This window comes from Brachyhypopomus gauderio, unplaced genomic scaffold (genome assembly GCF_052324685.1).
Source record: "Brachyhypopomus gauderio isolate BG-103 unplaced genomic scaffold, BGAUD_0.2 sc86, whole genome shotgun sequence".
Lineage (NCBI taxonomy): Eukaryota > Metazoa > Chordata > Actinopteri > Gymnotiformes > Hypopomidae > Brachyhypopomus > Brachyhypopomus gauderio.
In genome coordinates this window covers 1,095,729-1,120,472 of record NW_027506907.1, presented here as the reverse complement: position 1 = coordinate 1,120,472, position 24,744 = coordinate 1,095,729, and the positions used below count along the sequence as shown (strand labels likewise).

General features: G+C 44.9%; 2 protein-coding genes and 1 long non-coding RNA gene across 8 annotated transcripts; 1 reads left to right on the top strand and 2 right to left on the bottom strand.

Annotated features, from left to right (window-relative positions):
- Positions 1-347: 347 nt before the first annotated feature.
- Positions 348-14,413, bottom strand: xpo1a (exportin 1 (CRM1 homolog, yeast) a). The gene is made up of 25 exons (XM_076991772.1): positions 13,745-14,413; positions 12,694-12,823; positions 12,248-12,349; positions 11,973-12,045; positions 11,734-11,795; positions 11,580-11,624; positions 11,190-11,371; positions 10,902-10,950; positions 10,701-10,820; positions 10,218-10,346; positions 9,808-9,966; positions 9,428-9,625; positions 8,933-9,071; positions 8,488-8,669; positions 7,820-7,976; positions 7,543-7,706; positions 7,296-7,430; positions 6,753-6,936; positions 6,464-6,570; positions 5,939-6,133; positions 5,548-5,716; positions 2,665-2,799; positions 2,207-2,366; positions 1,999-2,095; positions 348-1,848 (listed from the first exon to the last, which is right to left on the bottom strand). The coding sequence occupies exons 2-25, from the start codon at positions 12,817-12,819 to the stop codon at positions 1,702-1,704; spliced, it is 3,216 nt and encodes a 1,071-aa protein (XP_076847887.1). The 5' UTR covers positions 12,820-12,823; positions 13,745-14,413; the 3' UTR covers positions 348-1,701.
- LOC143493378 (uncharacterized) lies at positions 13,184-16,193 on the top strand. Its single transcript, XR_013125410.1, has 2 exons — positions 13,184-13,545; positions 15,482-16,193. It is a non-coding gene; the product is annotated as an uncharacterized LOC143493378 (long non-coding RNA).
- fam161a (FAM161 centrosomal protein A) lies at positions 14,869-24,660 on the bottom strand. Of its 6 annotated transcripts, none has more exons than XM_076991774.1 (8): positions 24,406-24,660; positions 23,105-23,315; positions 22,863-22,922; positions 21,325-22,584; positions 18,757-18,924; positions 18,119-18,218; positions 16,348-16,508; positions 14,869-15,588 (listed from the first exon to the last, which is right to left on the bottom strand). In XM_076991774.1, the coding sequence occupies exons 1-8, from the start codon at positions 24,524-24,526 to the stop codon at positions 15,270-15,272; spliced, it is 2,400 nt and encodes a 799-aa protein (XP_076847889.1). In that variant the 5' UTR covers positions 24,527-24,660; the 3' UTR covers positions 14,869-15,269. The 6 variants fall into 6 exon arrangements, with proteins under 6 accessions (XP_076847889.1, XP_076847891.1, XP_076847890.1 ...); XM_076991776.1 differs by lacking the exon at positions 24,406-24,660 and adding an exon at positions 23,669-23,863 and having other exon boundaries at positions 16,300-16,508; XM_076991775.1 differs by lacking the exon at positions 22,863-22,922 and having other exon boundaries at positions 16,300-16,508.
- Between the last annotated feature and the right edge of the window lie 84 nt (positions 24,661-24,744).

Genomic DNA, 24,744 nt, shown 5'->3' with positions numbered 1-24,744 from the left:
AAAACATATTTCAAAGTTAGGATAATGCTGAAATAACATTATTTGAAGGAGTCAGTTATTTTGTCTACGCATCAAGACGTTCATCTTTACTAATATATATATACTCACTCTTAAAGCTACTATATCCGTTATACGCTATACACACACACATATATATATATATATATATATATATATATATATATATTAGAAATAGCTATATTATTAGTTATCTCAAGAACTCCAAATAAAATGTAAGTGTTCTTAAGTGTTGTACGATGTAATCACCATGCAAAAAAAGGAGTCAGTGCTATAAACTACAACGATTAACAATCTTAAATGGAGACTAGGCTTATCAGTGTAATTAACACAAGTTAAATACATAGGACATAAAGATCATGATTTATCCCACTTACTTTGCATTATTGTAACCCTTATATATATAACCCTTGCATTATTGTAAATCATTTTACTCATTTTATTTATTTTGACTTCATTATGGAAAGCCCTTTGGAAACTTCTTTAAAAGGTGCTATACAAATAAAATGTTTTTATTATATATACACACACACAGCTGGTTGAGTCCAGGAACACCAATCATGAAGAAACATGATTTTCTGTTTAGTGATCTACACCGATGAGCTGAACCTCACATGTCCAGTTGGGGAAGGTCATTTGTATAATGTAACCCCAACACATGATTAGTTATGACTCCTCAGTCCGAACACTTCTACGGATTTACTTGTATGCGGCCATTTTCCATTTCCAATAAATACAGCTTTTCAGTGAAATTGTGTTGCATTAACTTTGTTAAACAGCATACAAAATGTATAGTAAATGAGTAGGTGTACAAGCTATTAAAGATGATCAAGAGTTTTTTTTTTTTGTAAAAATATCCAACTTTATGTTCCCATAGTACTAAGACAGCATTATAAACAGGATGATATGAACAAACCCTTCATCACCATGGAGGAGCTCTGTTTGGAACTCACCCCTTTCAATCAAAACATGACAAAAGATGCCCCCCCCCCACATACTGCTTACAAACCAAACTTGTATAATCCCAAAACAAACAAAACCAAAGGTCAAAAAAAGCAGCATCTCTCACTACTTATCCTTAACCGTCACATTCATTTGCTGTGGTTATAGAAGAAGTGTCAAAGGTCACCACAGTGACACATCAAAAATCTCCTCACCCCACACACCGGGGGTTTCCCTCTCAATTTCTCCCTACCTTCCCTTTAATATATTTTACAAACGAATAAACAGATGAGAAGATCTGAAAGGTGAAGTTAAAATATGGTTAAATTGGTTAACTTCATGCTTTCTGTAGGAGAACAAAAAAGAAACCCACCCAAAACGGTATTTTCGAATTGATTAACATGGGATTAACACACCAGCACTCTCCATATAAAATGTACTCTCATGTAAAAATGACACGGGGGCGGGCACTGTTTATGAAATGGGCATGGTCAAAGAAGGTGAAAGACATTTCATTTACACATTGGCATTGATTTGGTCAAAATTTACATTCTGAACTGTTCCATCATCTGCCGTCTGCTTCCGTTTCTCTGTACACACACGCACGCGCACACACACACTCACGCAGGCTCGTGCGCGCGCGCACACACACACACACACACACTTTTAAAGCACAAAGCATCGCCAGTTCCTGGACTCCGCACTTTTCCACGTGAGACGCGGTACCCGTGCGCATGCTTCTTAGTCGCACATTTCCTCTGGGAGTTCGTGGGGGTTCAGGATTCCCGGCACGGACATCTGGAGCTTGTGCTTCTCCTCCTGGGCCTGACGCAGGGCCTGTTCACGCTCCTCCAGGAACAGGTCGGTGGTGTCCTCGCCCGCAAACTCCTGTCACGCACGGCAAGTGCAAACGTCACACACACACACGCACAAAATCAGCAAAACTAGATCTGCTGAGGAGCAACGTGGGGGGGCACGTGACGTGTCCGCCCACGACGATGGCCGAGCGTGAAGGGAGCGGTGACTGCAGGGACGTACCTTTATCTGGACCAGGAAGTCTCTCAGGTGCTCTTTGAAGGCAGGGATGTCCTGGTTTAAGCTGAACAGACCGGTCACAAACACCTTCACCTGCGCACTGAGAAGGCGAAAAAGGAGGAAAAAGAAACGAATAAACCAAATGAACAAAACGAACGCCCTCGTGTGGGACGCTGTCCTGCGGAGATGTGCGTGAGGCGGAGGCTCTTACTCCTGCAGGTGAGGGAAGGCTGTTTTCAGCAGGTTGCCCACGTACTCCTGCACGTACGCCTGGTTGTTGACGGGGCCCCCTGCGTTCAGGGCCGTGTTGATTTTACCCTCCTCCACCAGGTTGAACATGTAGGCCAAGATGGAGGCGTGCATTGTTAAACCTGTGCGGGTTAAAAGAAAAATGGGCCATTTTAAGGAGAGCTTCAGCACTGCTGAGGAGGCCCAGCATGAACCAACAATACGACGCCGTTCGTCTCTTCACTGTTGGTCTCCACCGTGACTCAAACACTGCTCATCACTCCACTATTAAACAAACGGCTGTGCAAAATTCTGAGTAATAATATAGAGAATTTATGAACCACCCGGACAAACGCATGATGAGATGAGACGCTGGCGTCCACAGCTGGGTCGAGGTAAAAACGACAATCCAGCTGTCGGACTTGCGCTGGGGCGACTCACCGGCCGTGTGCGACGTGTCTGTGACCACGGAGAAGATGTGCTGGAGGATGTCGCAGAAGTAGGTCTGGTAGAAGCTCTGAGCAGCCGCGTCCTCCTGAGCGACACTCTGGAGCATGGTGTAGAGGATCTGCAGACCTGCAGAGGGGCGGGGCCAGACAGTTAATTACAGAGGAGAGGGGCGGGGCCAGACAGTTAATTACAGAGGAGAGGGGCGGGGCCAGACAGTTAATTACAGAGGAGAGGGGCGGGGCCAGACAGTTAATTACAGAGGAGAGGGGCGGGGCCAGACAGTTGATTACAGAGGAGAGGGGCGGGGCCAGACAGTTGATTACAGAGGAGAGGGGCGGGGCCAGACAGTTGATTACAGAGGAGAGGGGCGGGGCCAGACAGTTGATTACAGAGGAGGGGGGCAGGGCCAGACAGTTGATTACAGAGGAGGGGGGCAGGGCCAGACAGTTGATTACAGAGGAGAGGGGCAGGGCCAGACAGTTGATTACAGAGGAGAGGGGAGGGGCCAGACAGTTAATTACAGAGGAGAGGGGAGGGGCCAGACAGTTGATTACAGAGGAGAGGGGAGGGGCCAGACAGTTAATTACAGAGGAGAGGGGAGTGGCCAGACAGTTAAATACAGCCGCCAGTGCCCGTAGCAACACCACGGTTCACGCTCCTATGGCAACAGCGAACGCACAGAACAGGCAGTTTTGATAAAGGAGCGCGGACAAGTGAAGTCAAAAGCAACACGCGCAAGACGTGTATAAACAAACGTTTTCATAGATAAGAGACACAGACACAGAGAGCGCACGAGAGAGCAAGCAAGGAGGTCAGGAAATTCCTGGCTGCTCCCATTGGCTGCTGCATGACTAAAGGTCCATCCTGTATGCTATATCCAGTAGGCTATATGCTAATCCCCGCTGGTGTTTATTACTCCAGAGTAATTACAGAAATAACGTACTGAGGAGATAATGGATCCGTGAGCGTTCAGCACAGAACAAGCAAAGACTGCTTGGGTCTCATTAATAAATACTTTACACAGGATTGTAGCATTATTAAATTAAAGTACTAAAATTTAAAATGACAGCGACTCATTTAGAAATCTGCTTAAAAAGCACAAATCCAGCCCAACACCTGAAGTGAAACTGAACTAATTCAAATGGAACTCGGCACCTCCAGACAACAGCGCCACCTTGAGAAACCCAGCACATGCTGTAACGTGCAAAAGCGCAGCCAAAAGCGTGTGACTACGTAGGTCTGGGTCATGGGTTAAAGCAAGAAATTTTCATTTGACTGAAAATTTTTCCTGGCAAAAGACAATGCCAGTAATTATCATGGCCTGGCGGTTAGGGAACTGGTCTTGTGACCGGAGGGTTGTGGGTTCGATTCCCAGACCTGAGGCCATGACTGAGGTGCCCCTGAGCAAGACCCTTAACCCTCAATTACTCACTTGTATAAAAATGTAAGTTGCTCTGGATAAGGGCGTCTGCCAAATGTAAATTACTGACAATGTGGTGTAGTTGGGACAAGGCCTCTTTTGCCTAATTCTACATAATAAACACATTTATAAAGTATATTTATCTAAACAGCCTGTGTAAGGAGAGAAGAGAGAATCTATGAAGCAACAAAATGCAACACCTGAGCAATAAATGTACATAAATGTTTATATAATGGAGTTATCTGGGGGTCCTCCTCCAGAAAATTATTTAAAGATCAAGTCAAATTTAGTGAATCCTGGTGAGTTTTAAAAGGTATGAAGCTCTCTTGGTTTTATCAGATTCACTATAGCAAAAACATAAGTTGTAAGATTACCTGCTTTAAGTAGATATGTTACAAAAAAATTAAATATCCAAAAATGGCAAATTAAATCACACCACTGGATAGAGCTTTTAAATACAAACAGAACAACACCATCCATGTTAAATTGGTTTAGAAATAAAAAGTTGACATTTTAAATGGAAGAAATGCGCCTATTTTCTCCGACTGTATTAAAGCTAAATGAAGAAAAGTCAGTGATCGGTGGAGAGATTCTCCAGTATAAATAACCATAACTTCTATATTTCACTACAAATTCTAATAAAAATTGAAATGTAGTGACTTTATAGTATGGACATGACATTATAATATTCAAAATGAATGAACAAATGAATATTTAATTATTAGTACATTGGGCTGAAGCGTGTCGCGCGCGAAGTTACAAAATTCAAGAGGTGCACGACCTCGCGAATCGTCAGCGCGCGAGGCTCTCGCGCACGGGTGGAGCCACCGCGATTACGTCATTTTCGGCGCGCGGACCCTTGATTATATACATATATATCAGGCGTACTCAACTAAATTTGTCCGCGGTCCAATTTTGGCAGATACCTGTGACCTGAGGTCCGGTGCGGCGGGGGTGGAGAACGCAAGTTGTTGAGAAGGGGGTGGGGGGGGGGGGGGGGGGTGGTTAACGTAAGTTGTTGGGGGGGGGGGGGGGGGGGGGGGGGAGGACGTAAGTTGTTGGGGGGGGACGTAAGTTGTTGAGCGGGGTAGCAAACGTAACCCTCGTGACGGAGTGTTTTTTCAATAGCCCTGAAATAAATGCTACGGTTTTGTTCTGGTCCGTATCCAGTTAATCAGGAATGAGATTGGGTCCGGACAGGACTGCGTTCGGGTCCGGATCCGGACCGCGGTCCGCCAGTTGAGTACCCCTGATATATATATACATCCCGTGCTGAAGAGCGCCAGTGAGAGAATCATATTTTGGCCACAAAACAGATAGCACGCGCGTGTGTGGTTTATTATGATTTGACGGAATTTTCCCCCCAAAAAATCAAATGACGGAAATCCGTCGTAGTGACGGAGAACTTTAACCCATGGTCTGGGTCCACCGGGCCATGCAGGACGAGCCCTCACCGGTGTCGGCCACATTCCTCATGGTGTGTTTGAAGGCCCAGATGATGGAGTCCAGCACCAGTTTGAACTGTGCGGGCGGGATGGCCAGGAAGGCTGGGAAGCACTGGGAGTTCACCGCCTGTAGCAGGTAGAAGAAGTTGGTCCGGTGCTCGGGGAACTCCTCAAAGTCCTGAGGAGCAGAAAAAGATCAGAGATATTTATTTACTGAATACCTCTCGACATGCTGCAGAGAAACACCAAACAGGTTTATATAGCGGACAAGCAAATCAGGTTAAAAAATTTTTATTTAAATGCTTAAATGTAGTCCTATGTAATGTAGTAATTTCCGATATCTTTATGTGAGCAGATGAATAACATTAAGTGTTGTTTATATCATTTTTAAAACATCAACCTTGTTGATCATGTTGAGGGTGCACTCGAAGACGGCGTCAAAGATCTTGGGTATTTCTCCAGTGATATGGCCTCCCAGCTTATTAACAATGGTCGCCATGGTGCTGAGCACTTCAGGCTCTCGAGCGGCAGGGACGTTGCGCTGGTAGTCGATGAGTACGGCCTCCAGGAGAGGAGGAACGAAGTTCTCCCCTACCTGAAACACACAAGCACAAGGAACATGACCACCGTGCACCAGAAAAGCCCCACGCAAGGTTATCCACACGACTGTCAATACGAAAACGTAGGCAGCATTCTCATAAGAACGCATGCACGAAATGGTAGTCAGCATACGCACACGTATCAAAAGGAAGTCAGCATTTCCACGTGAACGGTCCAATCAGCGTGAACAATCATGTGAACGGTCCAATCAGTGAACAAAGCCCCTTTGGGAGAATCCAGGCAGGTCTGACCTCTCAGAGGTTCGTTCAGTACAGACCAATCCACACTCATCTACCCCCTCCACCATCTGGTGTGTGTTTCATACCATTTGGGGATCGTTGGAGCGGCTGACCCAGCCAGAGATGAGCTTCAGAGTCTCCCTCTTCACTGTGCGCATGCTCCGGATCAGGGGCTGCTTGGTCACCATCTCCCCTACACACACACCCCATTATTGTTGAGGATAACACACACTACTTTTGTCCTTTACCCATTCTCATTTCTCTAGTTGAACTGAACTGTAGAGAGTGGAGTGCAGGTGTCTACACACAAACACAACATCATCACACTTTGCTTTGGCCACGTGGGTGAGGCTGGTGTGGCGCTGGCCTCCTCACCGTTGGTCTGGATGGCGGAGGAGATGTTCTCGCTGAGGCACTTGTAGACGTTGAGCATGTCCAGGTAGATGCGTCCCAGCTGGACGACGAAGGGGTGTCCCACGGCCTTACACGCCCTCACGTTGGTCTTCAGGATGCTGCCCAGCTGCCGCACCGTCTCCGGGTCCTTCAGGATGTCCACGTTCTGAGCCAGGGCACAGAGAGGAGCACAGGACCTCAACGCAAGGCCTCAACGCTCGCTACGGCCTCCGGACGATATTTGCTCCGATTACACAGCAGATATCGAGACCATATGAAAGGAAGCAGGTCCAATTTGAGCCGTCTCCATTTTGCTCTACTCTCTTGCTCTTAATCTTTTTTTGGGATTAAGTACCACGAGACACCAATAAATCACTGACAACAGGTTTGAACGAGTCATACCATACAAGCATTATTCCTCAGGGAAAAAGTAAGGTTTACTTCCCCAGCACTTTTACTTCACCAGACCTTGACATCTAGGTTACAGACAGACTGTGAACCACAGACTCCATTACCCAGACTCACCTTGGTGGCCTGCTGGATGATGCTGTCCCACACCTGATTGGGCAGCAGCATGTACTTCTCTATCAGGTGTTCCTGTACAGCCTGGTCTGTCTGGGCACCAATCATGTAGCCCACTGCTTCATAGAACGTGTGCACCTGCACACGGGAGGGAGGAGTCAGATCACACGCTTCACTTGTTCACCACGTCAAGAAGCCTTTAAAACGTGTGGGGGGCGGAGCTCGGGTGGAGGTCGGGCGCGACACCCACCTGCTGCGGCTGCAGGTCACAGATGATGGTGTTGATGTTGTTGAGGATCTCGTCGATGAAGGGCATCACCTCCCCGACCTGCACCTGCACAAAATGCCTCCTGCACTTCTGAGCGATCTTGATGAACGTGTCACAGGCCATGTCCTGAACACCGTCGTGGGTCTCTGAGAGGGAGGTGGCAGAGAGAAGGTCACAAACAAACACATGAACATTTTTACAAACATTTGAGGCAAAATGCACACACACGCACTATCTGCACAATGTGTGTGTTACTCACCGTGCATGAACTCAAACAGTTTGTTGACCACAGTCTTGAGGAACTTCCAGTGTGCGCGGAGGAAGCGTGGGTACTGGCCCACGATGTACATGATGTTGGACGCAATGATGGCCTTGTTGTCTTTCCCTCTCTTCTGCTCACACAACCCCAGGAGGTCCTACACACACACACACACACACACACACACACACAGTAAAATACTGTACTCAAACTCCAAAAAGGCCTAAATTATTAAAATATACATCTAAATATTTTAATTCTGATCATTAATTATTTAGATAATTCTTTCAATTAAGTAAAAACGGTAATAACGTAAAAATTCTCCCTAATCCCCCAAAGAGAAAAATTACCAAGGAAGAAGGATGAAATACAGTATGTTTTACGTCATTGCACATGCTTCACACAGCATACACCCTCCACCAAACAACCCACAAATCACCACTGAAATCCTCACAGAAGCTCAGGGCTCAGTTTAGAGAATTTACTTTAGGACTTTGACCAATAAATATGTCTACACGTTAAATTTCAGAAAAACGCAATTCTTAGGAGCAACACACACAACAAGTTGGAAGATTCATTCATTCAACAAAGAGGCACTTTAATTTCAAGGGGCAATTAGTGTTGAGGGTGTAAAGCTGATCTGTCGTGCGTGGCATGTCTGCCCCCACCTTGATGACGGTGACCAGGAACCTCTTCTCATCCTCCTCGTGCATGGCCCCGCTGATGGAGCCGATGGCCCAGCACAGCGTGTTCAGGTTCCTCCAGGACCACTCGGTGCCGTTCACCTGGTTGTGGAGCTTCTCCGTCATGATGCGCTCCGTGTCGGCGTAGTCCAGGTGGGTGAGGTACACTGCACAGCGTGATGTTGCGTTACATTCGGACGCAACCTTCCACACATTCAGGAGTTTTAACAGCCCGACAGCATGATGAGAGGCAAACGAGCGTGACGTGTGTTTCTCCTGCAGCTGTGTTCTTACTTAGAAGCACGTGTGTTTACAGAGTGCTTCTCTCATGTTCTTGTAGAGGTTGATGGAGTCTGTGTCCTTCATGAACTCGTGCACCACCTTCCCCTGATCTGATAGTGTGTGTGTGTGTGTGTGTGTGTGTGTTTACCGAGCGTTTCTCTCATGTTCTTGTAGAGGTTGATGGAGTCCGTGTCCTTCATGAACTCTCTCACCACCTCCCCCTGATCGTTCTCCACCACCAGCACCTCCTCGGGCTTCGCCATGCGGCTCACCATCAGCAGACGCACCTGCAGCAAAGCAGACCACAGACAGCTGTTCAGAGCACAGAGAGCAGCTCATAGTCACACAGGCACCACTAACCTTGGACACTACGGCCAGGTTGTGCGTGTGTGAGACCTTGAACCTTGAACAGTACGTTTATGGCATTTAGCAGATGCTTTTATCCAGAGCAGCGCACATATTTATCAGGGTGACAGTATATGCATGAACCCATGACCTAGAACCTCGCAATACCTGGTCTGCAAGGTGAGCTACAGGAGTGCAGCACTAACCTTGGACAGGACGGGCAGGTATAGAAATGTGTGTGTGTCACTAACCTTGGACAGGACGGGCAGGTAGAGATAGGGGTGTGTGTGTCACTAACCTTGGACAGGACGGGCAGGTAGAGGTGTCTGCGTGGGGGCACGTCGAAGTGCTGGCTGCCAGACAGCAGGGGGGAGGTGGAGGTGCTGAAGGGACTCTCTCTGTACAGCTCCGCCGCCAGGTGGTTCCAGTACTCCAGACAGATCTTAAAGATCTCCGTCTCCTCCACCTCCGACACCAGCAGCATGTAGTGAAGGGCCTAGAGAGAGAGAGAGAGAGAGAGAGAAACTTACAAGCAGCTTTACTTCCTTGGCCCATCCGTGTTCATCCCTGAGCATCTTATGTGTGTTTGTGTGTGTGTGTGTGTGTGTGTGTGTGTGTGTGCTGAGCCTGTGTATCTTCACACGGATAAGTGGGGTGTTAGTGAGCGGGTGTGTGTACCTCCATGAGCGTCTCTCTGAGGTTGAGCCTCTTCTCGATGAGCTGCCCGTGCTCCTTGAGGAAGGTGCAGAGGAACAGGCTGAGGTTCTGGATGAAGTTCTGCTCGTCGTCCTTTCCGTTCGCGTACGCCAGACGGATGTTTGTGTTGAGAGGCAGCATCTGGGAAAATACATTCAGAAATAAATCAAGACACTCATTTCAAGAAATGATAAACCATCATTACAAAAAACACACACCTCTTAAAACGGTAAAATAGCATAAGTCCTAATTTTCATTACAGACATCAATGAAATGTACAGAATGGACATTACAAGAATAAAATGTTTCATTATTAAGCACCAAATGAAATGAAAGGAAACGAGACTAAATTAGACGCATACATTAGATATAATTGAGGGCGCAGGTGTTACCTGTTTGAGCTGCATCATGGTTAGTGTGAAGAGGCTGACAAATTGTTCCTCGTACTGATTGACACTCACACCTGCGATCTCCGTCAGACACTTCAGAGTCACATTCCGGAACATGGGAACATTCAGGAACTGAGAGACAACACCACCACGGAACTATTAGAACTCCCGTTAGAACGTCTCCAAATCATTAGAACACCGTCAGCCCTTTGATTCAGGAGGACAGGACTGAATGGGCCATGTAGTGTTGGAGTGTCAACACGGCCATGCTGCAAGTAGCAGAGGGTCATTAAAGGACAACAACACAACATTATATTCCTCTCTTTCTTACGCAGTTGCAAGCAGCACCAATGCAAACGCGCCTTTGTGAGAGGGGACCAAGACAGCCCTAGTGCTGATACAGAACTATCGTTATATGGTTAAAGAGTGGTGGGGATTGTGGAGTAACTCATATTCTCTCAGTTTGTTTACTAATGGCAAATTTACCTTGTAAACCAGAGTACTGATGAGTTTGGTCTCAAAGATATAGCCCAGTGGAATCCAATTAAGGAAACGCAGGAGGGTTTCCAGTGTGGCGTGGACCAGTGGAGCATTCTGGGAATTCTCCTGAGAAAGAGGAGACGAGTACATTGTTAAAACACATTAAACAGACATTAGAGACTTGGAGATTTTCCAAAACCGACTTACCATGACAAACTGGCACAGTTGGAAAATCTGGGAGAACTCATTGCACATGCTGGAACAGAAGAAAGGGGAGTGATGTTAACGTGAACAGTTCATCTTCCAGCATTCCCGCCAGATTACAGTCATGACAAACTGCTGTGGTATCCTGTGTATCTGCGCACCTGTAAGACAGGTGAAGCTAATAAAGTGGACACCGAGCAGTCCAGTAGCCTGATCAAGCAGTCCACGAGGACATACCTCTACAGTTCTGCAGGTGTAAGGTGCGGTTGGTCATTTGCTTTGGAGGGGTACCTGTCCTTCAGGTGCTTGGCCTTGACCTGGGTCATCTGTCCGCTGGAGAAGTCAAACACCTCCTCACTGAGCAGCTTCAGGATGACCATGTTGTTCTGACAGAGGCTCTCGCTGGTGCGGCTCGCCCCCACGATGTCGCTGATGAACGTGGGCCAGTGCTTGGGCCACTCCTGCTTCAGGATCTGGAAAGAACGCCCCAGAAAAAAACACACACACACACTGACTGGTTAGGTTTGTCCAGACACTATTTAGTTCTGGGGTTAATAATTTAGTTATCCAAGCATTCGTGAGTTAAAAAAAAAACAAAAAACAAAAAAACAATCAAAGGACTGAAATTTGAGTCTCTCCTCTTAAGTTACTGAAAGTAGCAGAAATTGAGACATGACCAACCTGCACCAAGATCATATTCAGCTTTGCCAGGTAAACTCCCTCCTTCTAAAACAATCAAGAGCATAACGGTTAACATACAACAAAACATGACCACAGAACAGCAAAAGGCTATAAAGGGTGAGGTACCAACAAAAAACAACAGAGGGCGCTTTACCTCCACAACAGCTGCATCAGAGGAAGTCTTGATAATGAGCCCAACAACATACTTCTTAATTCCTTTAAAAAAATTATAAATTGGTGAAACATTTAGCAGCCATGTGATATTCTGAGACTAAGTCATCACTTCAGATATAAATCTGTAAAACTACTGTTAACACAGTGCTGACACTGAGGTTTTCAAATGTATACGATTCCTCCTTAACGCATATTAAGAACAGTTAGTATTGCTGTTACCTTCACATTGGTTTCTTGGGAGAATTTTCCAGCGTGTTTTAATGACAGTTTCCAGAATCTGAAGAGCGTAGTACTGTGAACAGATCAGCAGAGCTTATTATAGAACAGGATCAGGAGACAACACCAGTAACACAAAGTATAGGGACACCTCAATTGGTGCAGGCGTTTCACTCTTGCAACAAATCTATACATCCATATCCTCACCAAAGTAAAGATTGTGAGGTGAAAGACCACAGGTGCGTGTGGTCCTGTCTCCCACTCCCGTCTGCACATACCTTTGTCTTCATGTTCTGAGAGAACTCTAAAATGGTGTCCACTCTAGTCCATGCGTCCGGATGATCCTTTAGGTTGGTGAGAACTTCTTGTGCCAGTCGTTGCTACGATAAGAAGACAACTAAAGTTAACCATCCTCAAATAAACAAGCAGCTATTCACAAGATTTGTGACTGACTGAATGAATACATTGTTAACCTTTGGATAGTTTTTTTCCCCCACCCAAGAGACCAAACCACTCAGTGGTTCATCTTACCTGCCAACATGTTACAAAAAATACTTGTAAACTTTACAAAGTTTACAATAAAAAGCACAATTTCCTAATTGGTGAGATGACAAACCAGATGTCAAAGCTGTCCAATAGGAGACTAAATAAGAGATACACTGTGTAACCTTGATTTCTCGCATGCTCCATCCATCCTACAAGTGCTACTATGAAAAGGTCTTACCTGTGATCCAACATCATAGTACATGGAGTTGACTACATTGTCCAGTAGATTGATATCAAGCTTCTGACTGAAGTCCAGCAGCTGCCGGGCTGTATGGTCCGCTAACATTGTCATATCTGCTGGCATAGAGCTGTGGGATTAGGTTGACAAAGAAAAAGCTTTTTAAAGACCAAACTGGGAACTACATCACCACCACGACCACAAAACAACGGGCTGTTTGTCAACATAAAGACATCTACGGTACAATGAGAGTCTGCTCAAACCTCTCAGCTGTTACAATGATTAAAATAATAAATACATCAACTACGAGAGCCGGTTTTAAAAGACGACTGGTGTAGAATTACTTGTTTTAAAAGACTCTCGTTTTGTAAAGAGTATACGTAGAATGGTGAATGAACGAATAATGAATGAACCAATGAATGAAACAAGTACGAAAAAGTAGTTTTCAGCTCGTACATTTCTAAGAAACACATAACTTCATAAACTAGGCTGTAATTTTCCTAGATCGAGCGTGGTCAGTGGTCGCTGGCAGTCAACACAAACCCCTCCCTCTAAAGGCGAAGCTACTCTTCTTAGCTTAGCCACCGCTAGCTAGCTAGCTAAGCTCACAGGCAGTACTTGGCTGGCGGTAAGTTTCCACGCTGTGCCATGTTTTTAGCCAGTTGCTAGCTAGCGAACCTGTACAGCAAAGTGTGATATCGTTACTAGCGCATGATGAATTAAGTTTGCATTAAATACGGACACTCTACTGCTTGGGAAAATTGTCTAAACTTGCAGGTAGGGAGCGAACATAGGATGAAAGGAGCTGGTGAAGCAGCACATGATTCATGTGCCTTACGAGCGTCGTTAACGGTAAGTTAGCCATGTTAGCTGTGCTACACTAGTTTCAGTCATCACAACGTCGCTCGTTATTGTAACCCAGAAGAGCAGGGACGCGCCACGGAGCTAGCAAACTTTTGAAACTCACATTTATAAACGCATATATCAGTAAAAAAACCCTTTACTTCTGTAGCTAGCTAGGTCCGATAACCTAGCTATCTAAACTACTTACCTGATTTTTAAGCACTCCTCTTTGCGTTGAACTGATGTATAAATATTTCAGGGCTGCTGCGATACACGCTTTTATAGATAAAGAAATTCTTCTTTTTTTGCGAAACAACGTACGATCCCGCGAACACGACTGCGTTTATCTCATGATGACGCGATAGCCACACGCTAGCTAGCGGACTTAGCTTTCGCAGCCAGTGAACTTGAATCGGACGTAAATGGAACTGTTAAACTAGTCCGATAAAAAAAGCGGGCTAACCAGCCGTATGCCAGGACTAAACCAAAGCGAAGCGACAAGTGATACTGCACATTAAAAGCACCCTCTAAAGTACGTGTAGCGTACGTTATCAATGATCGCCGTCTGGCGCGTGCAGTGAATCCGAGTCCAGATAGCTTGACCCCTGTTAACAAGTTAGCTAAGCTGGCTAGCCGTGTCAGTGGTTATGTCTTGAGTTCCTAGGCTAGCGTGCTAGCAATATTTACGGAGCCATGTCTAATGCCTGTATCCCGGTTCATAACCACAAAGTAAAGCAGACGTTAGTTTATTGTTTTATCTATTCAAAAGACGTGGTTTTAAAGCATTAGTCTGAAAGAGTCTGTAAGCCAGCTCTTCTCTCATCTCGTGCATCAAACCCAAGACCGGTTGAAACCGGTTCAGACTGGGATATTCCATCTCGGTTTAGTTTTCAGCCCATAGCGCCGCGTAAAATTTGGACTACGGACACGCCCTTTGTGCCACAGGATTGGATGCTTGCTGCAGCGTGAAACGGTTTCCTGTTCAGTCTATTGGACAGTAATGCTGTCACTCCGATTTCGTACCCCTCGCGAGGCTGGAGCACGGGTTGCATTTAAGACCCATGAATTTCAATGCGATGTGGGCTGGACTGAGTTAGGGATGGAAAATTACTGAGATGATGTCCTGTAACTTCTGCGCTTGTCGGTGTTGTTATTCGTGTCTGTAAGGTCAAATATGCTTAATCAGTGTTTTGTAAAGTAAGTAACATTGTGACAAATTATTATAATATTATTTCCCAAATGTATGCAATACACATAAAAAACAAGTATATATGACCTAGGCAAACTGATTTAAACTAAGTGAGTACATTAGCATATTTAGGTATGAAATATAGTAGAGCTTTATTGAATCAAGATCTATAAAAGAATAAATAAACATCAATACAACATTCATATTTACACAAATGTTCTCTAGTTTAAACTTACTGTTTAATACTTACATGCAAATACATATATAGCCATACTACACCACTGAAGGTATAATTTAATATATAATCTAATAATAATTTAAGTATTTTATGACATTATCAAATAAAACAAGGTAAAATATATTGAGTGATATCCCAATGTTTTCCACAAGGGGAGCCAAAGAGAGTATTTTCTTATTTCCCCCTCTGTCCTCACTTCTGAAGGAGGCCTGACTGTCCTGCGTGTTTCTCTCATCCCCCATCTGCCTTCCATCCCTTGAAGAATGAATATTTTTTCCTCCCTTGTCATGTTCGGTGGTCTTGTTGCTATGGCGACTGGCTCCTCCTACTGCCTTTGCTACCAGAGCAGTGTCTGCGTTCGCCGATAACGTCGCTGCCCATATCGCTGTCGTCTCGGTCGTCGTCGTCCCGATGAAAAGCCAGCTGGTCCTCATGAGTGTGGAGGTCTTCTCTCTCTTGATCACCAGCACTATCATTGTCTTCATTCCCTTGTCTGTCGTCTCCCCTCTGCTCCTCAGGCTTCACATCACCCAGGATGTCTTGCTGGTAATCTTCATAGTCACCAGGGCGATCACTGGACTGGGGACTGATGGCGTGGGCTGGCTTCTTGGCCCACTGCAGCTCTCTGTGAAAACACTTGAGTTCACTGACAAGCATCAACTCCAACGCCCCCACCAAGCACTACACCTCTGATCAGTCGATACAAACGTTCACAGCAGCAGAGATGCAGCATGCAACTACAATGCCTTCAACCTTACTGGCAGTTGAACCGCAGTCAGGCCAGGAATGCCAAAATAAATAGCATGCCTTTAATACAAGCAAATTTATGTTAATTCAGTATAATAAGATATTAGTTTAATTGATTAATTCAATTATAGTTTCCAACTTCATTATTTTGTAGAACAGCCAATATTCTCTAATTTTTCTACTCTTTTTTTTACTTTCTACTTAATTCACACCAAAACAAGCTTGACATGAAAAACCTACACATAACGAACAACAGAGACAAAACCATTGACAGATTATTCAACAGATCCCAGAATACCCAGGATTCATGTAAGCTACAGAAAATATCTGACGATCGAGGCCGAGTGCCCCATTGTCCACTGACTGTGAAGTAGTATGGATATTAAAGGAAACTGATGCTAAATCAACCTTGTACGGGTTTCTAGTATCCCCAAATGTAACCAGATGCCTGTGTGATGTTATTAAAAAAAAACTAAGCTCAAATGGCTTCCTACACTCTCTCTATTTCTAACGGCTCATATGACTGTTCGATACTTCTAGGAAACAAGGTTTTGAAAAGTTCATGAAGGTCAGTGAGAGTTTTGATTACGTCGGAGTGGAGCAGTTAAGGTCGATGGAAAGGGCTGTAGGCGCCGACCTGTGTCCGGGGGCGGAGCGGCCGTCTGGGGGCAGGCTTGGTGTGGAGTCAGGCCGCTGACCTCCACCTTTAGACGGCGTGGCACCGATGAAGGCCTCGCTGAGGCCACACCCCTGCAGAGCTTGAGCATAGCGCCTCGCTGCCACTCGCTTAGCATTCATCTGCGGCATGGACACACCATCATCATCATCATCACCATGGTCATCAGTCCACATTTGTTTTGTGTTTTTAGTAAGAGGAGTTGGGTAGGGAGGCCATCAGTAGCATCATCATCATTATATTTGCACATAGATGTTCAGTCTAGTCGTTGGAATTATCCAGTTTCCAGAGAAAAGGACAGAGATGTCTTCATCAGTGAAGGACTGCTATGAAGTTGAAACTGGTTGCAGAGCTGATGAAGGACTTCTGCCTGTAATGTTCTGTTTCTCTGGGAATCTTGTGCACTTCAATTCCAACCTTGTGCACAATAATTTATATCATATATATATATATATATATATATATATATATATATATATGAGAAAGAGAGAAGGTGGCTAGCTTTGTATTTTTGGTAAGATTAACCTTTAAGGTTTTATACAGTACACCATTACATGCTATATGCTATCCTGTCAGGCCAGTGAATGCGTAGCTAATGTAGGACATTAATCCAAAACGTTTTCTCTGGAAACCTTCTTCACTTCACTGCGGTTCTGGTTGCCTCATTTATATCTTTTTCTTAAAGTTTCCTGCGATAGCAACAACTGTCCATTCAAACAGATGTGCCAGTGTCAATGTCCTAAAGCATTAAAATTCCTTGCCGTTGGAATTGACCAATCCTAAAACATCTACAGGAGAAGAACTCCAACATCCTCAAGAGATGACTGAATGGGAACAATAAGATCAAAGCCATGAACATGTCTGCCCTGCCAGTCAACAGTTCCCCAGCAAGCACAATAGCAAGCTGGAGAATACCTAGAAGTTGCTAGTTAAGGTGGGACTTAATGACAACCGTAATCACTGATCTTGGAATCACAAGAAGAAGCATTGAACCCTATGGTGCCCAGGAGTGCTTGGGGGCTGTGATCCCTAAGATGGAGGGAGAACCCCCATATGCAACACGAAAAATATAAGACTAGTCTTTACTGACATATTTATTATGATCTTTCCTGATCATAAAATCTCATATTTATCCTATATTTTAGCTACATAAACATGGCACAACTAACATTTCATGAAACAAATGATCTTTTAACTAAACAGAAAAACCATAGTGGTGGTACTCAAAGAAAATAAACCTGTTAAAATGCTGCTGGGGTCCTTTAGTGAACTCGAGAGTGCAGGAGGACCTGATTTCTTAAAGGGGACACAATTCTGAAAGGCAGCTAAACTGAAATCAACACCCTGTCCACACCCAAATTGTACACAAAGCCCTTAATCTTAGCAATTGATCCATGTATCTCCTTTAAATGGATATTCAAATACTGTAATCTTTCCCAGTCTAATGTCTATAACCTTGTGTGTAATTTCCTTTGGTCTCGGTATGGGTAGATTTACCTCAGAATCGCAGTCTGTGCAGTGCTACTTGAATTAAGAAAATTACCATGAAAATATCAATGATTCACATGAAGAGACCACTAGAAACTTAAAACCTTTCACCTGTGCACAGCAGCCTTACATACTATGACACAACACACATAAAAATATCTTTTCTAATCTAGTCTAATAATATAGGCAGAGATTGATGAGCAGAGACACGGCTGACAGGCAGATGTAGTTAGGCGGGACTCACCTGTGCTGCCTGCTCTAGTAGTAGCGGTCGATTTCTCACTCTCTGCTGCATATCCTTCATCTCTTCTTGGTACTCCCTGTGCCTCTGCAGGGTCTGTCTCCTGCCTCAGCACGTCAGCACGCACACGTGCACATATACATACCCATAATACCAAGTTATTTCCACCAGGGCATCGCCTGGAAGTCTGCTTTTCCATTCTACAACATTTAGCTTTATGTTCATGTTTTGTTGGTTAGCTTGGAGAGCATTATGAAGTCAATCGGGGGGGGGGGGGGGGGGGTCTCGAGTCTAAACAGAACTGAATTGAATTGGGTAGTGCTAGAATCCGCACATTCTCATAAGCACAATAATCAAACAGGTGTAATGTTATACGTGACATATAGACTGTAAAGGAGTATAGAAATACAAGAACTATATGCTTTCATTTCATTTAAAATATTTATTACATCCTTGCTTGGTTTCAAACCACATAATTTTTATAATACAAAAAAAATCTGTAGTATGTCCGTTAAAATCCAGCAGAAATTAAAATACAAAAATCCATACTGCATAATGCATTTGTTCTCAACTTTTTTTCACAGCAAGACTTGTACCAAGACAGCATAACACACAACCGAGCACAGAGTGAGCATAGGTACCTGAGCTCTGAGAGTCTGAGCTGGTGTGTCTGTGTCAGGGGGGTGTGTGGGTCGTATGCCTCAGCACGCTTAGACATCACCTGCTGCTGCCACCTCCCCTGTTTTTTCTGTTTCTCCCACCATCTCTCCTCCTCTTCCTCAGCCTTCTTCCTCTGTTCCAGAACTTTCCTACTCAGAAAGGGGAAGTGTTCTCTCAGAAATGCTGTGGAAGGTAAGGTCGGAATCAAACAACAGGTGCATTCCCAATGTCGGTGTGAAGATTTGCGAATTTTTAGTTTTTTGCAGATACGACGGTGATTATTGGGGGCTAATTGAGCATTATTATTATTAATATTTAGAGGTGTATTCAACTAATTCAACTAAGGATTTTCATAGTCGAATCTGATTCGTCAGCTTTTCCCTTTAGTCGACCAAAAGTCTAATCGGGTTTATTTTTATTTTTTAATTTAGAGCACCTTTACGGAGCCCGGGAGGGGACATGGGTAAAAAATAAAAATTAAACGAGGGAACGTTTTACCATTCGTGCGCACGTTTTGTTTTAGTCGTGCGCACGTTTTAATTAAACTCGTGGTCACGATTTAGTAATTCGTGCGCACGATTAACAATTCGTGCGCACGTTTTCATTCATTCATTTGCAAACCCTACTGGCCTAAGCGCATACATTGCAGATACAAGGAGAGAGGCAGTAACAGTTGCCTGAAACTGTATATACTTTGTTTAGATTTATGCCACAATGAACAGAGATATGTTTATTAGGTCTTATTTGCTTATGCGTCATGAGGACATTGTAGCTTCCCTTGCACAGCGGGGAATCACAATCAGTAAACGGCATCTGAAGCGAATTCTAAGCATTTTAATGAACATTTATGACGAATTTTAATGTTGCTTTGTGTTTCAGGTTTGAAAAGTACTCGCGACCGAAAACAACAAACGGCTGAACTGTTTTTTTTCGCCTTACGCGTTTTAAATGGTATGCCATGTTGGTTGTTGTCGAGCGAAATGAAAGCCGTTGATGACCTAACTTGCACTTTACTTCGTTTGATTCATCTTTATCTTTTTCAAAATATTTTTGAAGTTTTTTAGTAGCCATTTTAATCTCGGCAGATGCTGCGTATTCTGTAGCGTATTCAGCTCCGCTCATTTGGATTGTGCAACTGCAGGGTGTGATTTATTAATGTGTAGTAAGGAGGATTCCTATTGTTAATGTGCAAACATAATTTTAAAATATTTATTAACAGAAATTAGGATGATTTTATTTGACAAAAGGCTATATATAACTAAAACCAAAGACATTTCATGTAACAACTAATGCTTAGCTGCATCCTTGGGCACCCCCATGCAGTTAGAATGGTACATTCGACTATGACGTTCATAGTCGACTAGGGGGTATAGTCGACTATAGTCGAATCAGCGACTATTGCAGGTCACCCCTATCAACTCAATTATGGGGTTATGAATGTATCTTGGGATTAAACCTACACAAACCCACTAACCTTTGCACTAGATGTGTATTCCAAACAGTGATGTCAGTAACGCGTTACTCTAATCTTACCACTTTTTTCGGTAACGAGTAATATAACGCGCTACTATTTCCAGTCCAGTAATCAGATTAAAGTTACTTATCCAAATAACTGTGCGTTACTATTTATATTTTCCCTAGTAAAATATATATTTTTGCTTTCTTCTTGGCTCAGTTCTACTTTTGCGTCTGACCGTAGCGCTCGACTCCGCACGCTGCGCGCGACCCTGTGAGAGCGCGAGCACGTTTTACAAGTCATTTTTTGCTGTGTCCTCCCGTAACGATGTGTGGTAGTATAAAGAAACACCCCTCAAAAACAGGGGAAGGAACATTTACCTGACCAATTTTAATGTTGCTTTGTGTTTCACGTTTGAAAAGTGCTGGAATTTTGACTAACGTAGCCTACTTTAAAATGCTTGAAATTGTAATGGTATTTCGTTTCACAACAAATAGCTGTCTGACTGAACTGGGGTGGGTTTCCCGAAACGTTCGTAGCTTCATACGAGGTTACGAAGTACTTGGCGCTACGAACGTTTCGGGAAATCCACCCCAGTTCGCTTGTATTACGTTTACAAATAAATTTACAAATAATACCGCGCAGCTACACAAACGTAATGTCAGGAGATACTGTAGCGACTTCTGCTCCTCACGGCGAGTCTTGCCCTTTAAGTGACACTGGGGGGCGGAGCCTGCGCGCGCCAGGGTTGCGTTATCAATAAAGTTTCCCTCCTCGGGATTTTTGGATTAAGCAGTTTCTGCCTCGGTTACCGAACCTACTTCAATACATTGTTACTGTTAAAAATGCACTTCCAATAAAGTGAGTATTGGAAAAATTTATTTTGCTGCTGAATGTAACTACTAAAGTAACTTGTAATCTAACGTAGTTACTTTTAAAATCAAGTAATATGTAACGTAACTAAGTTACTTTTAAAAGGAGTAATCAGTAATCGGATTACTTTCTCAAGGTAACTTAGCCATCACTGATTCCAAATATGAAAGACAGGGCTCTGTACTCTCGGGCTCTGATGCCGTGGGGTTGGACCAGTTACCTTACAGCCTCCTGCCGTTTCTTAGCCGAGTCTGTGGTCTTGGCTGGCGGGTTGTCCTGGTGCCCAGACAGAGGCGAGAAGAGGGAGGACGCGGGCGTTCGGGTCGACGGGGCGTCCTGAGCAACAAATGGCCGTCGGGATGGCCGCGGGTTCCTCCGGTCGGCCTCGACGTGAGCCGCGATGCGCTGTCTGTGCGAGGCGATGTTGGCGGTGCACATCCGGAAGGGCTCGCATGCCGTGACGGGACGGATGTCTCGCCGCCGTGCCAGCTGCTTCTGGAAGCGGCCGTAGCTGCGGTCGAAGTCGGGCACCTTGCCGCCGGACACGGGTTGGCGACCAGCGCCGTCTGCCAGCCTCTCGGCCTTCTGCTCCCGCCGTCTGCGCAGACGTCCGGCCAACGCGCTGGAGGGCAGGGAGGAGCGCTGCAGCATCTCCCTCGCCCGCATCTGCATCCGGATGGCCCGGTAGAGCTCCTCCTCCTTCTGTCGCTCACCCGACGCCGCCTCCCTAACAGCCTGAGGGACGGGCTTGGCCCGGAAAGGCCTCCTCCTCCTCCTCTGCTCCTCCACCTCCTCCCTGGCCAGCTCCCGCAACCGTGCCTCCTTCTGCTCCGCCCTCGCACGCTCCCGCTCCAGGAAGCTCAAAGCTCTTTGGCTGGCACAGAGGCACCGGTCCTCCGTCGCCACTACGCGGCGCCGTCTGCGCTCCTCCCACCGCTCCCGCAGCTCCTCGAAGAGGGGGAGGTGCACGTGCGCGGGCACGGGGCCGGCGCGGAACTGGCGCTGGCATTCCGCCAGCTCCTCCATCTCACGCCGCAGTTTGGCGTCCTCATACTCCACCTCCGTGTGGGACTTCCCGCCCTTCCGTCGAAGCTCCGCCTCTTGCAGCGTCATGTGGAACGGCTCGGGTACAGTTACCTGCAGCCGGTTTTGCGACTGTTGCCACCTGCACTTGACTTTGGGGTGTGAGGCGACACAATCGTTGACCGGACGGCTCGGGAACGAAGCTGAGGAAAGATGCCGTCGCTGTGGAGACAATGTATCCACGGTAAAATTCCTCCACATGTTTTTTATGTGCTTTTTGGCAAAGTTAAGAAGGCCTTTCTTCATGCTGTAGTTTCCATAGTCACCATGTTCTTCGTCAGAGTCACAGTTCTCGTCATCCGTGTCTAAGAAGGCAGAGTCTCTTCTAAGTTCGTGGGCAGAATGAGACTTCTTCAATTTACCTGGCAGGACCGGGTTAGGCCCACCCCACTGCAGCCTACAGCCAATCACAGAACAGTATGGGCACAATTACAACATAGTGATTCACAATATAAGTCCTTAAAGCACACGTATATACAGCTTCAACGCATGCAAGTGACACAGAACTGCAGGGTTTTAGGTTAATCCCACTTAAAACCACCTAAAGCAATAAAGCAAAGATTTTTTAAATCGGGCATCTTACAGCAGAAGAGCCCCTTCATTTAAGAACACTTATTGCTTAGTAACCATAACACTTCAATAAGAGTAGAGTGCCATAGACTAAACTGACATCACCTTTTGAGGGTTAGTAGGAGCCCAAGGTCATGAGCCAAATCATGACTGATCTGGCACCCACTGCATTTGGTGAAGACACATCATGGGACACATCAAAACAATACCAACCATAACACTACAGACTAAAGACTTAAACACACAAATGGGAATAAAGACAAAACAAGCCACATGCAGATCACCACGCACATGATCACATGTATCACTAATGACAGAGAGACAGCAGCACACAAAACTGCACTCACAGATCATTTCTGGTCACCCCGCCCCTCAGCTGCAGGTTCATGCCTAATGTGTGCTGGAGTTGGGCCATGGTGTAGAGGTGGACCTTCCTCAGCGTGGTCAGCTGACGGTAGTACTCCTCATTGGAAAGCTGGAACACGTGCGGGTCAATGTCATCGCACATGGCCCTGCGGTCTTTGCTCAGCAGAGGCACTGTGTTTATGGCTGGAGAATCTACACAGCACATTATTTGGGTCTGTTAGTTCTCCAGTGAAATTGTAATGCAATACAAATATTCTGTGAAGCTGTATTATTGCCATTACTGCTTAAGATTTATAAGTATGTTCAAGTTATTTTGGCATGTGACATCTTATTTTGGCATGTGACTATTTTTTTTGACATCTTTATCCCAAATTTGCTTTGTAATATAGATAGAAATCTGAACAGTACATAATGCAAAATGTCATTGTGACATATTCGACATATTTATATTTATTCAAGATCTATTAGACTACACACTCAAAGGTGTTGTTTGTTTGGGATAGGCTGCTGCTGGAGTGTTTTGTTTAAGGTGAACCAGGGCGAACCTTTAATATGAGTAACCGTGCTGATACCATAAGCGCATAATCTGTTAGCTGATTATCCTGGGAGAGCAGATGACCATCTGCTGCAAACAAGCCTCACGGTCCCTTGAGACGAGCCTCACACTATAGACACGGACGTAATTTTTCAAAAGCCGGTTTTGGTCCCCCCCAGTTTTTACGGTTAAAACCGTAAAAATATTTAAAATATTTAAATAGCGACGAATCCATGTCCCCCCACTTTTGAAATCAAAATTACGTCCATGACTATAGAGGTGGTTTCAGACAACCTTAGGAATCAACAGATTATTGATTATGGGACAAAACGAACTGACACAAAAATATTCCCTGGCCTAATGCATAGGTAAATCGTTTTAGAAAAGAAAGTGCCGAAATTTGTTTTAATAATTGAATAAACTCGCTCGAGGTGTAACATCTAAAACTCGGTCAACAGAGTCACAACGGCATGCGCGGGAGGTCAAAACTACTCTGGTGTGCAATTAGAAGACACTCAAATGTAACATCTAAATATTAGTAAAATATTTAAAAGCATCTTTTAACCTAAAAGTATTTTAAATTATACAAACTACGACGATCTAGACAATCATAGCATGAGTACATGTTGCCTACTGGACATTTATTATTATTTTTTTTAAATACCAGGGGGTATTTTGTAATTGAGTAATTCTGTAATTTGAGTACATCTTTATTCTTCGAAGCAACTCAAACTCAGACGAACTCACCAGCAGATCCGTCCGGATCCTCGTTATCCACACAGCGCCAAACAACCCGATCTCTACCGTACACGGCGACCGGCGTTTTTAGACAAGTGACGAGCATGTTGTTGCGGTGAAAACTGTCCATGTTTTGGTGTTGCCTTGTATAATAAAATGTCGCTGTTTAATATATGTTTATAAACTAGCTATATAAACACCTTATAGCGATGTGAGGGAGAGAAAAAGGAACAGGTGTCCACCATAGCAACGGCACGTGCGGAAGTCAAGGAAGTAGTGACCGCCCGGTACAGGAAGTGAGAAGGACGAGTGGCCATGGGCGCATTAAGATATTAAAAGCAGCTAGCA

Coding starts and splice junctions, on each gene's coding strand:
- fam161a (XM_076991774.1), bottom strand. CDS start 24,526: ATGGACAGTTTTCACCGCAACAACATGCTCGTCACTTGTCTAAAAACG. Junction 23,316..24,405: donor GGATCCGGACGGATCTGCTG/GTGAGTTCGTCT, acceptor TGTGCTGTGTAG/ATTCTCCAGCCATAAACACA. Junction 22,585..22,862: donor CTCCTACTAACCCTCAAAAG/GTGATGTCAGTT, acceptor GATTGGCTGTAG/GCTGCAGTGGGGTGGGCCTA.
- xpo1a (XM_076991772.1), bottom strand. CDS start 12,819: ATGCCAGCAGATATGACAATGTTAGCGGACCATACAGCCCGGCAGCTG. Junction 10,821..10,901: donor AACTGTGCCAGTTTGTCATG/GTAAGTCGGTTT, acceptor CCTCTTTCTCAG/GAGAATTCCCAGAATGCTCC. Junction 9,967..10,217: donor CCATGATGCAGCTCAAACAG/GTAACACCTGCG, acceptor GTATTTTCCCAG/ATGCTGCCTCTCAACACAAA.